Below are 16,026 nucleotides of genomic sequence, written 5' to 3'. Positions count from 1 at the left end.
ACGACACTACATCAGTTTCTTAATGACCCATAAGTCCTTGCCCTTCGCATCAGGGTCCAGTTCTTCCTGTCGGGACTTATTTTCTGATTTTGACCGGGGGACAATACATTATCCCATACTTTGGTTAGGCCTACATGACCAGACCCCACACATTGTTGTAGACCGCTTAGAGAGGATCATCTGAAAGGTGAAGAGTAATTCCTGCGGGCTTTAGAGGTATTTAAGGAAAGGTGTCATTGAGGTCGCGTGTCTTATTAAAACGATCCTTGAGGAGCCTTGTCAGACCTTGACTGGCCAGGGAGTTGAGGACAGATTGTTTTGATCCTTGGCTCTCTAGTGAAAGGGTAAGAGAGAGGGAGAGAGGGGAAGGGAGGACTGGTAGGCTACAGGAGTGGGAGAGGGAAGAGGAAGTAAGGGCACTGTATGTGTGTGTGTGTTGGCCACGATAGGCATGTTGGACAGAGAGAGGGAGAGAGAGTGAGAGAGTGTGTGGGTGTGTTGGCCAGGATAGGCATGTTGGAGTGAGAGAGAGAGAGAGAAGAAGAGAGAGGGAGGGAGGGAGAGTGGGTGTTTATGTTTTTCAGAGGGGAGGGGTGGAATGCCATCTATGTGTGTGTAGGTATGGGTAGGTACAGTATGTGTGTGTGAGTGTGTGTGTGTATGTGTGTGTTTGATAGAGGAGGCCATAGGGCATGTGTTTGAATGTGACTGGAGAGAGAGAGTGAGAGAGGGAGGGAGAGAGAGAGAGAGAGAGAGAGACTGTGACAGCTGAACAGATAGCTGAGAGCAGGAGGCTGCTAGCATGCCTGCTCATACATGCCAAATCTCTGCTGGCTATTTATAACGGCCTCCTCCTCAGATCCTTAACACCAGCCAGCCGGCCACTCAACACACTCACTCACACCCGGCAGCCAGACCAACTGCATGGAAAAAGGTGCGTGCTGTGTGTGTGTGTCTGTATGAGTATGTGTTTAGTGTACACCCGTGTCATTTACCTGTCTCTCCTCACCTGTAGTGATCGCTACCTGTGGCTCTCTACCTGTTAGTGGTAGAGGCAGTGCTAAAATGAGTGGGAGGAAATGGGGCAGTTTTATAACAGGAGCTAGTTCTACGTAAATGTTCAGTTGTTAGACGGAACCCAGTGGATTAGACTTTGAATTCATTCTGATTTAATGCTTAGAGAACAAACAAACCAGCTTTTCTATATCTGAGCAGGCAAAAGGTATTGTTGGATTTGTAGACTGCATGTAAGTAAACATGTAAACATGACTGAATTGTTTTTTTTGTGCAATTCAGTGTTGATGTAGAATGTATAAATGGAACTGAGTATTGCCTGGTCAAATCATCTTGTTGTTTTGACTTATCTTGTTGAGTTGAATTATGTAAATGTGTAGTTTAAAGTTTATTATGTAAATGTATAGTGTTTAAAAAAGTTTATTACAAACAGACTTCATATTGATATAACTGATTTCAGTCAAAGCAACAACATGACTACTTCACAGTGTTATGGTCAATACATCTAATGAATGTGGTATAGATGTCTATGTGGAACTGAAACCTTCATGTCTGGGGTATGGCTTGTGTGAGATACTTCGAATGCTCTTATTGTCAGATGTTAGAGTTTGGTCACAGTGCATTCATCATATACTGTCCAGTTTCAGCATTTGAGCCTTTTCAGTGTAGACAGTGAGCTTTTTAGTTGTTTTTTCTTGTTCTTTGTTGAATGAGAACAAACTGTTACATCAATATTCAATAAATATATTGTATGAAATAGATTCAAATACTTCATTATACAGTATGATATATAAAATACTTTTAAAGTCCTCTAGGCTGACACTGGTGTGTTCAGTGACCCATTTAGCAGACACTTCTTGACCAAAGTGACATATATCATAATATCAGAATCATATGTCAGATATTACAAGGGATCACATTGTCCCCGGAGCAACTTGGGGTTAAGTGCCTTGCTCAAGGGTACAACGGTGGAAGCCGGGAATTGAACCGACAACTTTCAGGCTACTGCACGCTAGCCCAGCTCCTTAACCACTACACTACCACCACCCTTGAATGAGATCAAAGTGTTATATCAATACTATTAATCTTCTTATGAGCTTCAATACTATAAAGCTTCTTCTGAAGTCAATTAAAAAGACTTTTAGGCTGAGCCTGGTGGGTTCAGTGGTGCATTTGTGTTGTGGTATCTGTGGCAATACCTAACATGATTGTAAGCCACAACTGACCCAGATGTAAGTGCTGATAAGTCACTGTGTGTCTTGTTGTCGGGCCAAGACAGTGGAATGGCCATACCCACCATGTTTAACTGCAGTGCCAGGATCCTGGTGGGAAGGGGAGGCTCCATTCTGTGCTCCCCCAGGGAGGAGGCTTGCGTGCGGGCCACGGAGAAGCACCAAGTGCCCCTGGTCCTGCCCGGAGCTGAGCTACCTGGCATGGACGAGCCTGGCACTGAGGAGGAGCCGCGCTGCGACTCCATCATCGCCCAGGAGGAAGGTAAGAGTGCAGAAGGATGGGCATATGTTTGGGCACGGGAGGGGTGAGAGGGCATATGTGTGGGCCCAGGAGGGATGAGAAGGCATACGTGTGGTATGGGAGGGGTAAGAGGGTATATGTGTGGGTACAGGAGGGGTAACAGGGCATATGTGTGGGCACAGGAGGGGTAAGAGGGTATATGTGTGGGCACAGGAGGGGTAAGAGGGTATATGTGTGGTACGGGAGGGGTAAGAGGGTATATGTGTGGTATTGAACTGAAATTTGGCTTTTTTTGTGTGTTTTGTCTCAGGCGACGAGTCTGAGGAGTTCAGTCCCAACTGCATGGATTTCTATCTGAGCAAAGTCTCTCACAACACCAGGTGAACACACTTGCAAACACACACACACACACACACACACAGAATCTAGTGACAACTTGATCAAATATCTGGGCACAGTTATATAATCTTTGATGAAAGTACTGGTATTTTGCAGAGTTTGTCTTCTCATCTTTTTCATGTATGTAAATAACATAAGCTCTGTCTGGTGGTTTGTTGTGGGGATTGGCAGGCCCTTTGTGGGGGTTTGTTTGGGCAAGGGAGAGGATCTCTCCGAGTCCCAGGACGATGACTGTGCCTGGACCCCCAGCCGCAGCCAGAAGAGGCGCAAGAGACAGAGGAAGAAGGCAGAGCCCACCAAGGAGCGCTGGAACGAGAGATGGAGGGAGGGAGGGAGAGGGGGAGGAAGAGAGGCACCACAGAGGGGTAGAGCAAGGGGTGACATGAGAGAGAGGAGGAGCAGGAGGATCCTGTCCGAGCCTAGTGAGCCGGCCAGCAGCAGTGATGAATGCCCACGCACCTCCAGAGCCCACCACAGGTGGACCCCCAATCCATGGGACCCAAGCCCAGGGAGGAGGCACCGATTTCAGCCTCACAGACTCAGTCCACCCCCGGCCTTTGCCGACCGCAAGGCCCCTCTCTGGGAGTCCCCCAGCCTGGACAGCCTCGGCAGCCTCCTCTCCCAGAGTCCAGATGGCAGAGGCAGCACAGACACCTCCAGCTCACGCACGCCAGGGGGCGGAGACTCGGCACACACACACCACAGCACTCAGGTCCAGCTTGGCTCCTGTTCCTCCTGCTTCCCGTCGGAGCAGAGCCCCGGCTCGTCCCACTCCAACACCCCCGACTCCGCTCAGAGCTACAGCCTCTCGGAACGGAGCTCTGACTCATTCCCCCTGGACCATGGCTCACCGCTGCGCTGTTTGTGTCCAGGTTTCCCCGGCAACACAGTTTCCGGTTCCTCCACCTGTAGCTTGGATAGGAGTGTCACGACTGTGTCGTCATCGTGCTGGAACGGTCACTCAGATTCTAGATGCTTCCGTGCCAAGCTGGACGGAAGCCTCAGCCGCGTGTGTGTTCGGAGCACCGTCCCGTACACCTACGGCAGCACAGAGACTGGGACGACGTCCGACTCGTGTTGCACACTGTCCAGAAGCTTTGATGCTGTGGACGGCGTCTCGGCCTTGCCTGGTCTGTGTGGGAGACTGAGGACGGACAGGTCGAAGGACTACAGCGTGGACACGTCGTCTTCGTCCCTCCGCAGCAGCACTGACGCCACCTGCACGTCCACCTCTTCTGCCTACACGGTGACGCGCAGCTTCGACTCGCTGTGTGCAGAGGACGTCAACTCTCACACAAACTCTAGCAGCACTCTCAAGCCGAGGAGAAGATTTGACTCCTCGACCGTGAAGGGCAGTTCTGACTCCCTTTGTACGAACGACGACTCGGACTCCTCTTACGTGTGTATGAACAGGGGGAAGGGCCCCTGCTTGGGCGTCGAGACCAACTCGGACTCGAGGTGTAGTAGCAGTGAGACGGTCTTTCGCTCGGACTCGTCCTGCAACACCGTGCGGCGGAGCTTCGACTCGCTGTGCGTGAACGATGACTCGGAGTGCGTGTACGTCTGCATGAATGGACGAGGAGGCTCCAACGCATCTTACAGCAGCACAGAGACGGCCAGGGACTCCGACTCGTCGCTGTACAGCGTGGAGAGAAGCCTGGACTCCCCCTATCTGAGCGAGAGGGTTGTGGCCCTGTGTACCTGTCCTGTCGAGACAGAGGCCTCTCAGACTAGCACAGAGGGAAGCGTCCACTCTCTCTATCTAAGTGACAGCACTACCGCCCTGTGTACCTGTCCTGTTGAGACAGAGGCCTCCCAAAGTAGCATGGAGGTGTATCCCAACCTCTACTGCAGCGAGACAGACAACGGGGTCACCTCGGCGATGACCTCTGTGGTGACCTCTGACCCCTCCGTGTGTGACTCGTCATGCGGGGTCGACTCAGACTCTCTCAGCACCTCGGCCGTTGCGGAGTGGGGCTCGGTCTCCCTCAACGACAGCGAGAGGAGTGCTTCGGAATCCACTCCCGGTAACCATGGCAACTCATCGGACTCACTGTACCAGGCGGTGCTGGACTCACCCACCTCGTCGCCTGGTAACGGTGCGGAGAGGGACGCCGCTGACGCTCTCGCGCAGACGCTGGAGGCGGGGATGCAGCTGGACTCGCCGGCCCACCTGGCCAGCCACCTGGAGTGGGTTCTGAAGGACCTCCGTGGCGTTGTGACCCAGTCGGACCGGCGTCTGGTGTCGCCCTTCTTCAGGGAGCTGGTGAGAGAGACGGGCGACGACAGGGACAGAGAGAAGACTAGCGCCAACGAGGGCTTTCTCTTCCATCCCCAGAAGGTAATACACAATGAAGAAGAAAATGAACCTTCGTCTGCCTCAAACACCGCAAGCATAATATGTTTAGTATAATTAAATATTATTTACGTTAATTCATGAATTTAGAAAAATAATAATGTGTTGTTTATTTAACTTTAATAGATCAGTAGAGACATGGTACATGAAAGAAACAGAGGAAAGTCGGACAGAAGTTAGTTGTCTTTTTCTGTGCATGGAAATGACCTTGAACAGAAATAACAAACACAAACATGAGCATGTGTGCCTGTTGGCACATTTGTAGCGGCGTCTCCCATTTGCTGTGTGTCCCTATGTCAGCTTCTGCAGCCCAGGAACCTGACGTACCGTGAGGGTCAGCAGTACTCTCTGCTCCAGCACATTCAGAACGGCTCTTACGGAGACGTTTTCAGTGCTGTGGACCTCAACACTGGATTCAAGTGTGCGGCCAAAAAGGTAAGCGTGCAAGTCATTGAGGAGCCCCATGGCTTGCACTTATCATTGCTACACACGTTATACTAGTTGCACATGTTACTGTGTCAATGTACTATTTAAACTATATTTAATGCTGAGTAACAAAGGGTAATACGACATTGGCTTTTTATGAGGGAGTACTCAGGTTATGTATTATTCATGTGTTATATTATAGATCATTATAGATAGACTGTATGACAAAGAGGCTTGAACTGAAATCAATGTTGAGAAGCAACTGAACAGGATGTTATGTTGCCGTTATAAACTACATTTCCCATGAGTCTCTGCATTCATTAGATGATAGTTCTGTGTTATGTTCTGTCCCCCTCAGGTGCCGCTCTGTAGTTTCAGCTGGGAAGAGGTGGGCACGTGGAGTGGCCTGAGCTCTCCTCGCGTCCTCCAGCTGTTTGGAGCCGTGAGGGAAGGACCCAACATCGTCCTCTTTATGGACCTCAAGACAGGTACACTCTTAGAGATGTTCTTCACTGGGAGAGGGGTGAAGTGTGGAGGGGAGAGGAGAGGACAGGAGAGGATGAGAGAGGAGAGGGAGGAGAGGACAGGAAGAGGAGGGGAGAGGATGAGAGAGAGGAGAGGACAGGAAGAAGAGAGGATGAGAGAGGATGAGAGGAAGAGGAAAAGGAGGAGAGAACAGAGGACAGGATGAGGAGAGGAAGAGAAGAGGGGTGGAAAAGAAGGGGAGAGGAAAAAATGAGGAGAGGAGAGGATGAGGAAGATGAGAGATGTTGAAGTTGTGGAGGAGGTCTGAGACTAGAGGAGAGTTGAGGGGGGCGGGAGATGCCAGGTTAAGTCTTTCTATCTATCCGTCTTCTTTTGCTGGAATATCATCCCTGCATGTGCTCACTGTGTCCCCAGCCTGGAGTTCAGTCTCTCATCTGCTCTGTCTCAAGGTCATGTCAGGATCCTCTTCTCTTCTCTTCTCATCCTGTCTTCATTGATTTCCTCTCTTGTACCGTCCACTTGTCCCTTTATTTACTCCATTATTCTCTTACTCTTGTCTGAGCCTCTCTCTCTCTCTCCCTCTCTCATGGGCACACTCTCTCTCTCTCTCTCTCTCTCTCTCTCTCTCTCTCTCTCTCTCTCTCCCCCTTTGTTATGGGCATGCTCTCTCTCCCCCTCTCTCATGGGAATGTTCTCTCTCTTTCTCTCTGTTTCTCTCTCTCTCTCTGTCTCTCTCTCTCTCTCTCCTTCTCTCTCTCTCTCTCCCAGGCTCCCTGGCTCAGCTGCTGAGGTGTCGGGGTCGTCTCCCTGAGGACTTGAGTCTGCACTACCACGTCCAGGTGCTGGAGGCCCTGGAGCACCTGCACAGGCGACGCGTGCTGCACCTGGACGTCAAAGGTGAGCACCCCACCCCACCCCCACCTCCACCTCCACCCCCACCTCCCAGGAACACAGGAGCATTCGGGTCTGGCTGCTCATCTTCTTACTCCGACTGTTTGATGCAGGCAGGCGTGAGTCTGAAGTGTTCTCTGAGTCTAATGATGTCTGTCTGGTTTTTGAGTTCAGGTGTGCTTCATGCTTAGAACATGTCAGAGTGTTTTTCTGTTCATGAATATGTTGTCCTTTGATTAGTCTAATTGGCTATTATTTCTTTTTGGCTGTTTGTCGGATGTGGGTATTCAGATTTGAGGACTACCTGCTTGATCATGTAACGTGGGTAATATGCCGCTTCCTGATCAAGGGTGTAATTTAACACTGGATCTGTGATTGGTTGTCTCTCTGACACAGGATCTGTGATTGGTTGTCTCTCTGACACTGAATCTGTCATTGTCTGTTTGTGTGTAGTGGACAATGTGCTGCTATCTGAGGATGGGAGAGACTGCTTCCTGTGCGACTTTGGACTCTCAGAGATGCTGGACACCAATGGACAGGCACCTAGAGCATTCCGGGGTGAGTCACACACACACACACACACACACACACACACACGCACACAAACACACACAAACACACACACACACACACACACACACACACACACACACACACACACACACACATAGATACACACACATAAATGTCTGTATGATTTCATGGCATATGAAGCTGCCGAGTCAGCTAGATAGGTGAGTGCGGAAGGCTTGGGTGCCTTACAGGGCTCCTCTATCACAAGGCCTATATTTAGCAGTGCTAAAACGGGACATGTGTTGTGTGTTGTGTTGTGTTGTGTTGCGTCTCCAAGGATACGGCCTGCGGGGGACAGAGACCCACATGGCACCTGAGGTGGCGAAGGGGGATGCGCGCGGGGCCAAGGCCGACGTCTGGAGCAGCTGCTGCATGTTGCTCCACATGCTCAATGGCTGCCACCCCTGGACCCGCTACTATGCCCACCCGCTCTGCCTCACCGTGAGTACTATGCCCACCCGCTACTATGCCCACCCGCTACTATGCCCACCCACTACTATGCCCACCCGCTACTATGCCCACCCACTCTGCCTCATCGTGAGTACTATGCCCACCTGCTACTATGCCCACCCGCTACTATGCCCACCCGCTCTGCCTCACCGTGAGTCAAGGCCACAGACAAGGAACATAGAACATATAGAACTCATAGAACCTTGACCCACTACTACACTCACCGGCTCTGCCTCATGGTGAATCAAGGCCACAGACACGGAACGCAGAACACATAGAACTCATAGAACCTGGACCCACTACTACGCTCACCTGCTCTGCCTTATGGTTAGTAAAGGCCACAGACACGGAACATAGAACTCATAGAAACTGGACCCGCTACTACGCACACCTGCTCTACACCCGCTCTGCTTCATGGGAAGTCAAGACCACAGACAAGGAATCGAACACGCAGAGCACATAGAACTTAGACCCGCTAATACGCTCACCCACTTACTCTCATAGTGAACCATAGAAAACATAGAATATGAAGTAAAACATGTACTACACACAGAACACATAGGTTTAGTTGAAGTGTAGTGTAGTTGTAGTGTTTAATATGTTGTGTAGTTGTAGTGTTTAATATGTTGTGTAGTTGTAGTGTTTAATCACTATACACACAGCCACTGGGCAATAAACCAAACGCTAAACATCCTTCATCCTTTGTGCAGTGTTAACTGCCCTTCCCCCTGATGCCCAGTGTGCTTCCTACTCTGTGTTAACTGCCCTTCTCCCTGATGCCCAGTGTGCTTCCTTCTATGTGTCTGGCTGCCCTTCCCCCTGATGCCCAGTGTGCTTCCTCCTCTGTGTTAACTGCCCTTCTCCCTGATGCCCAGTGTGCTTCCTACTATGTGTCTGGCTGCCCTTCCCCCTGATGCCCAGTGTGCTTCCTCCTCTGTTTCTGTTTAAAACGGAAGACAGCTGCCTACTGCCTCCCTCCCTACATAGAGAGCTGTCTAACTAGACATGACTTTGGATTAAATGCATCTTTTAAAATTGAGCGTAGCACTCTAGAATCTTTGGTTAACACTACGGTATGACGTTGGCAAAGACCTGATGTTAAACTAAGTTAGCTTACGTAAGCTAGCAGGCTAACGGTATAAATTAGTTTTACGGCCGGCAGATATATCAGACCAGACGCTATTAATGGTTACAACAATGGCATAATCAGATAGTAAATTGTTTTCTCATCTCAAATCTACTAATCTAAGCAAAATAAGGTCACACAAATGACATTTTAAACAGATTCAGCAGTCATTACCAATGTCATCCGCCATGTTTGTTTACCTTTCACAGCTGTTTCAGACGTTGCCGCAAGGGATTGTGGGTAGGAGGGAGCATGAAGTGTGCATCAATGCTGCCTCCAAAAATGACCGTTATTTGGGAATTCTAAGATATCTTAGAACAGTGGTTCTCAACTGGTCTGGCTTTGGGACCCACAATTTCCCATGTTCATAAAGTCGCGACCCATATATTGTAGCGTTCAAGCCAATGGATATTGTGAGCTACATGGTAAGCGAAGTGCCTGTAGGCCTACTTGTTTGGAACATGCGGATGTTTGGCATTAGCCTACATTTGTGAAGTCTTCAACTCTTGATGTCACCTTTCAAAGTACTCGACAGGTATGACTTTGACAGGGGTGCCTTGTTTCCATGTGGCATTTTAGTTTTGATGGTTTCATGCTCTCATGTGCCAGCCATCTACTGCACACCACACAATGGGATTTTTTGTCCTACTGTAGGCTACTTCAAATATTTTTTGTAGTAGCAGCCTACTTGTGTTTACCACTAAAATTATGTCTAACATGACCTGTCACATAAACATTGTCCATGGCACTGACTGATATGTATAGGCTACGAATAAAGTTTATCAAAATAAAGGTCCAATATTAGATCTGATAAGGTAGCATTTGAAATTGGCGATTTTTTAAAATGTATTTTTAACCACAAGCTCTGCGACCCACCCAAAACGGTTCCGCGACCCACTTTTGGGTCCCGACCCACCAGTTAAGAAACACTGTCTTAGAAGGCAGCAGAATTTGTTTTTTCGGTTTCAAACCGCACTTGCTGCCTTGCTCCCCAGTTAGATATCTTAAAAGGCAACAACTTTACCCGTTTCGAACACACCCTCTGTGTCTGGCTGCCCTTCTCCCTGATGCACAGTGTACTTCCTCCTCTGTCTCTGGCTGCCCTTCTCCCTGATGCCCAGTGTGCTTCCTCCTCTGTGTCTGGCTGCAGATAGTGAGTGAGGAGGCGCCGCTGAGGGAGGTCCCCGGTTCCTGCCACCCGCTGACGGCGCTGGTGTTCCGGGCCGGCCTGGTCAAGGACCCTGGGAGGAGGGCCTCCGCCACGGAGCTCAAGGAGAGGAGCAGGGACGCCCTCAGGGCAGGTACGCCTCCACACACCTGTGCCAGGTCCCCTCTTCTCATGAGTGTGTGTTCATTAAGGTGTTATCTCATGAGTGTGTGTTTACTAAGGTGTTATCTTATGAGTGTGTGTTTACTAAGGTGTTATCTTATGAGTGTGTGTTTATTAAGGTGTTATCTCAAGTGTGTGTTTACTAAGGTGTTATTAAGGCGTTATCTCATGAGTGTGTGTTTACTAAGGTGTTATTAAAGTGTTATCTCATGAGTGTGTGTTTATTAAGGTGTTATCTCATGAATGTGTGTTCCTTATCTCATGAGTGTGTGTTCATTATCTCATGAGTGTGTGTGGTAACACTTTACTTGACAGTATCAGCATAAGAGTGTCATGACATTGTCATGAACATATGACACTGTCATGACACATGAATCCTAACCTCTAACCCTAATCCTAACCTTAATCCTAACCTCTAACCCTAAACCTAACTTGTTATGACAAAAACCGAATGTCACTTAATAACAGAAGCGTTATGTCATAAACGTTTATGACACATTCATGACCGTGTCATGTCACTCTTATGTCGATACTGTCAAGTGACATGTAACCGTGTGTGTTTATTAAGGTGTTATCTCATAAGTGTGTTCATTAAGGTGTTATCAATAGTGTTAGTTATGGATGTTACCCTCCACACACCTGTGCCAGGGTACCACAGGTGTTGTTGTCCTTCATTTGTGTGCTTATTAACGTGTTATTAACGTGTTATTAATAGTGTTAGTTGTAGTCCATGGGAGCGCTGGTGTTCAGCTGTTTATGTCATGTAATGGCAAAGTGAGAAGAAATATGCACTGATCTGTATGTAATGGTTACATGAAAATGTGTCTGTTTATTTTTCTGGGCTTTTGATGACGACAAAAGAAAATATGATGTAGATTGTGAAATCAGTTTTTAGGTTGCTTCAGAATCTCAGTGAATACTAACTTTAATTTCCTTTCTCTCTTTCCCTTGTGCGTGTGTCTGTGTGTTTGTATGTGTGTGTGTGTGTGTGTGCGTGTGTGTGCGTGTGTGTGCCTGTGTGTGTTTGTATGTGCGTGTGCGTGTGCGTGTGCGTGTGCGTGTGCGTGTGTGTGTGTGTGTGTGTGTGTGCGTGTGTACTTCTCTGCTACAGTGGGTGGAGTATCCAGCACCATAACTTACCCACCAACTCACCCACCTGTGGAACCCTCTGCTGAAGCGAAAAGCCCTCCAGCCCCAGAATGCCCGTCTGCAACCTCCCAGGAAGCCCCTCCTCCTCCTCTGCGAGGCTGTGACATCACTTCCTGTTGCGGCGACAGCCCCCAGCCCCTGGTGCACTGGCTGAGCACCTGGAGGGAGAGAGCGCAGGAGGAGGAGGGGAGTGACAGCGAGGATGGAGAGAGACACTCTGAGGAGGAGGGGAGTGAGGCGGAGGGGAGGAGAGAGAAGTGGGAGGAAGAGGAGGGGAGCGATCTGGAGAGCCTGCGGGGGAAGGCCAGCGACTGGATGGAGGAGGAAGAGGAGTGGGAGCCCTTCCACCGGCTGCAGATCCTCTACGGGCCCAAACACACACACACTCACTCACACACATTCTCACACACAGACCAGACCGAGTCAGAGGAGGAAGCACTCATGAAAGGTGTGTGTGGGTGTGTGTATGTACTTGTGAGTGTGTGTGTGTGTGTGTGTGTGTGTGCTTGTGAGTGTGTGTGTGTGTGTGTATGTGTATGTGTGTGTGTGTGCTTGTGAGTGTGGGTGTGTGTATGTGTGTGTGTGTGGTAGGTGTGTCAGTGTGTTCTTGTGTGTTAAGCCATTGGTGAGCATTGATTATAGTGGAAGGTTAATGTGAATATAGGAGAGAGTGAGTGAAACGGGTAGCACTGAGTTGTCTTGTATTACATACAGTATATGTGTTCAGTGTTGTAACATAACAGTAGACATGGTTGGTTGGATGATTGATTGATTGATTGATTGATTCTGATGTGTTCTGTAGGACCCGGTTTGAACAGTGTGTCACGCCCCCCTCGATCACAGAACCGTGCCTTAATCCCACTCAACACATCAGAACACCAGTTTGATTCCTCTGAAAAGGTGAGTTCACACACACACGTAGACACACACACACACACATAAGAATTAGCTGCACATATTACGCACGCACACACACACATACACACACACACACACACACACACACACACACACACACACACACACACACACACACACACACACGCACACTAGTTGCACATATTGCATACGCACGCACGCACGCACGCACGCACGCACGCACACACACACACACAATAAGTAACACATATTTACCTAAAAAATCACAAACACACATGAACTTGCACATAGATATGCATCAGATATGCATTTTTTCCCATACACATACTTCTTTTGACTTCTATTCCATTCTATTGACTTCTATTCCATTCTATTGACTAAATAATAATGATTGACTGATGTCTCTGTGTACTCATGGCTTACTTCCTGTTATACCCCTAGGAGTCTGATTGGTCAGATGACCTTAGCTCAGGGGTGTTCTCATCCTATAACAGCCAGACTGACAGAGAGAACTTCAGTGTTGATTGGCTGGTTTCCACCAATCAGCCGCCATCCTGTTGCATTGAAGGTTTGTGTTTGTGCGTTGATGAGAGGACAGTCGCAGAGATGTGTTTTTTGTGCATAGACACTAGAAGCATCCTTTCTCTCCTTTATGAGTTCAATAAGAAGCTGCTGTAACTTGATTGCAAGGGTGTTATAAATTGGGCTGATTACATTTGGTGGTACAATTTCAAGATAGAATACATGGATTAAATTAAGCAGATAGAATGCATGGATTAAATTAAATTAAAAAAGCACAATAATAAAATAAAACATAATAAATATAAACAACAATAAACAATAATAAATAAACTAATATAATAAATGTTTTGTCTTTGTAACAAATTATAAACATAACTTGGATACAATACAGAGGGAATGCATGGACACCAGTCTGTAGAACGAGAGCTCCGAATTGCTGCTTGCCATATTAAGAGTTTATGTGCCATAAAAATGATTTTGGAAACTTATTTTAAGGTAAAAAAAACCTCTTTAGGGCTGCTTTAAGATGTAATAATCTAAACGTCAGTTTTTGCTGGATAATCCAAATAATGCTTTTAGAAGATATCAGATCTATTTTCTGTCATGTCCAGGTTTAGGGGTGGACATCTGGATCGAGGACTTCAGTGGAGAGCGCTTCAGGATCCGAGAGAGACCACAGGTGAAGGTGGGACACGTTGCCATGGGGATCAGTGACCAGGTGAGTGTGGGTGTATATCAGATATATTTTATGCCCCTTTACACTTTCTCTCACACACACACTATCTATCGTTCTATAGATCTATCTATCTATCTATCTATCTGCCTATTGGGGATTAGTGACCAGGTGTGTTTGTGTTTATATCAAATATAGATAGATAGATAGACACTTTATTGAATGGGGCTTTATTTATGGGGAAATTCAAAAATATAAGCTATGCTACCCCCCTCCCACACACACACACACACACACACACATCTGTCTGGATCAGTGAGAGGGGATGGTTATAACAAAAATAAGCGTATTTGTGTGTGGTTTCACTGTCTGTGTGTTTTCATGTGTAATCAGTTTAAGACATAGCTAAGACTAAGTTCAACATCAGACACTTTGAAGTGCACTTCAACATCAGACACCTTGAAGTGTACAACATCAGACACCTTGAAGTGTACAACATCAGACACCTTGAAGTGTAAAACATCAGACATCTTGAAGTGCACTTCAACTTTGGGCAGCGGTGGCCTACTGGTTAGCGCTTCGGATTTGTAACCGGAGGGTTGCCGGTTCGAACCCGACCAGTAGGCACGGCTGAAGTGCCCTTGACCAAGGCACCTAACCCCTCACTGCTCCCTGAGTGCCGCTGTTGTTGCAGGCAGTTCACTGCGCCGGGATTAGTGTGTGCTTCACCTCACTGTGTGCTCACTGTGTGTGCTGAGTGTGTTTCACTAATTCACGGATTGGGATAAATGCAGAGACCAAATTTCCCTCACGGGATCAAAAGAGTATATATACTTATACTACTATACATCAGACACCTTGAAGTGTACTTCAACATCAGACACATTGAATTGCACTTCTTCTCCCCATGTTTCTTTGCATCTCTCTCTCTCTCACTGGTCTTTGTCTCGTCTCCATCTCCAGATCTCTGTGCGGATGTTCAGCCTGGCCACCCTGGACGGGAAGCTGGTCCGGCCCGAGGAGGAGGTGCAGGAGTCGGGCACGTGGCTCCAGTGTGTCCCTGCCCTGGACGACTGCCCCGCCTGGACCTGGAGGATCAGGGACGGACAACTGGAGGAGAGGAGACGAAGAGGAGAGATCGATCTCCCTACCTCTGTCCACCCATGAAGGAAATTGATCGATCGATCGATCAGTCTTTCTGTCTCACTGTCTGTCGTCTGTCTGTCTGTCTATCTATCTATCTATCTATCTATCCATCTATCTATCCATCTATCTATCTATCTATCTATCTATCTATCTATCTATCTATCTATCTATCTATCTTTCTATCTATCTATCTATCTATCTATCTCACAACATTGATTATGCTGGATTATTATTCATTTCCGCATAAGCGTATGTGGATTTTAGGACATTGTATTGCATTGTATGTGTATTACAGATTTTGATCACATTTTGTTCACTACATTTAGTTCAGCAAAACATTCAAAGTACAGTAAATATCAGCTGCAGGCATGAAACCAAAGTGGATTTGATTTCAGTCTTACTGGGTGCTGTTCACATTCACGTTGAAAATGTCAGTTTAGATTGTTAGAAGACAAGACTCAACTTCAGACCTTATGTTTGGGCCAGCAAACTGTTGGTATTTTCTAAATGCATAATGTACAGTAAGGCATATTTTGTTATCATCATTATTCTTGATTACTCTGACATCTTTGTCAAATTCTTTGATTGATTGACAGGTTGATCAGACATGTTTAACAACTGTAAAACCAGCCGGTTCATGTTCAAGAAGTCATGGCGTGCAAACCTAGATAAAGTGAAGTGTTCTCCAGATTTATTTATATTTTTATTGAGTACAAATGAATGCATTTAATAAGCGTTGTGAAATCAAATTGCTAAAACATGTTATGGCAATTCATTTAGAAATGAGTGTCTTTGTAAGACTTCATATAAAATATGTCATTAAAAATTCTTAAAATGCTTTTGTATGCATTGTTTCTGTCACAGTTTGCAACATACTACAAAATACAACTAATGTATGTTGTCATTTATGTTGTCAGTTATTTTGTGAAGCATTTTGTCATACACACACACAATCATTCTTTTTTCTGAGACGCTGCTTCTGCTTCAGACAACAGCCTCTCGTAGCGACTTTTGAAAAATCCCACCTGAAAGAAAAAATGTCTTTCACTTTAGGTGCCCTTTTGTACCTAAATAAACTAATAATTATGCATTTGGTAGAATGTGTTTCTTGTGTACATACAGTATATGCATTT

The 16,026-nt window shown here is 47.1% G+C and overlaps 3 protein-coding genes across 3 annotated transcripts in view; 2 read left to right on the top strand and 1 right to left on the bottom strand.

Annotated features, from left to right (window-relative positions):
• grnb (granulin b) overlaps window positions 1–16,026 on the top strand; it is a 269,480-nt gene that overhangs the window by 33,281 nt on the left and 220,173 nt on the right. The gene's annotated exons all lie outside the window — the stretch shown is intronic.
• On the top strand, window positions 917–15,584 carry map3k14b (mitogen-activated protein kinase kinase kinase 14b). Its single transcript, XM_076267168.1, has 15 exons — window positions 917–934; window positions 2,327–2,508; window positions 2,798–2,867; window positions 3,058–5,227; window positions 5,543–5,677; window positions 6,027–6,156; window positions 6,923–7,051; window positions 7,499–7,603; window positions 7,896–8,059; window positions 10,345–10,495; window positions 11,636–12,121; window positions 12,476–12,573; window positions 12,994–13,120; window positions 13,686–13,792; window positions 14,711–15,584. Exons 2-15 carry the CDS (start codon window positions 2,448–2,450, stop codon window positions 14,912–14,914), a joined length of 4,137 nt encoding a protein of 1,378 aa, XP_076123283.1. The 5' UTR covers window positions 917–934; window positions 2,327–2,447; the 3' UTR covers window positions 14,915–15,584.
• Window positions 15,563–16,026, bottom strand: part of LOC143103335 (integrin alpha-X-like) — a 34,024-nt gene continuing 33,560 nt past the window's right edge. Inside the window, exon 30 of the mRNA XM_076267169.1 lies at window positions 15,563–15,918. Coding sequence (XP_076123284.1) covers window positions 15,847–15,918 — 72 coding nt within the window. The 3' untranslated portion in view covers window positions 15,563–15,846. The remainder of the gene's footprint in view (window positions 15,919–16,026) is intronic.

Source organism: Alosa pseudoharengus, unplaced genomic scaffold (assembly GCF_046254945.1).
Source record: "Alosa pseudoharengus isolate Yale_2024_CS ecotype anadromous, Long Island Sound unplaced genomic scaffold, YU_APseudo_1.1 YU_APseudo_1.1_scf_4, whole genome shotgun sequence".
Taxonomy (NCBI): Eukaryota; Metazoa; Chordata; class Actinopteri; order Clupeiformes; family Clupeidae; genus Alosa; species Alosa pseudoharengus.
Note: the sequence above shows the minus strand (reverse complement) of the source record. Positions and strands in the feature narration are given on the sequence as shown.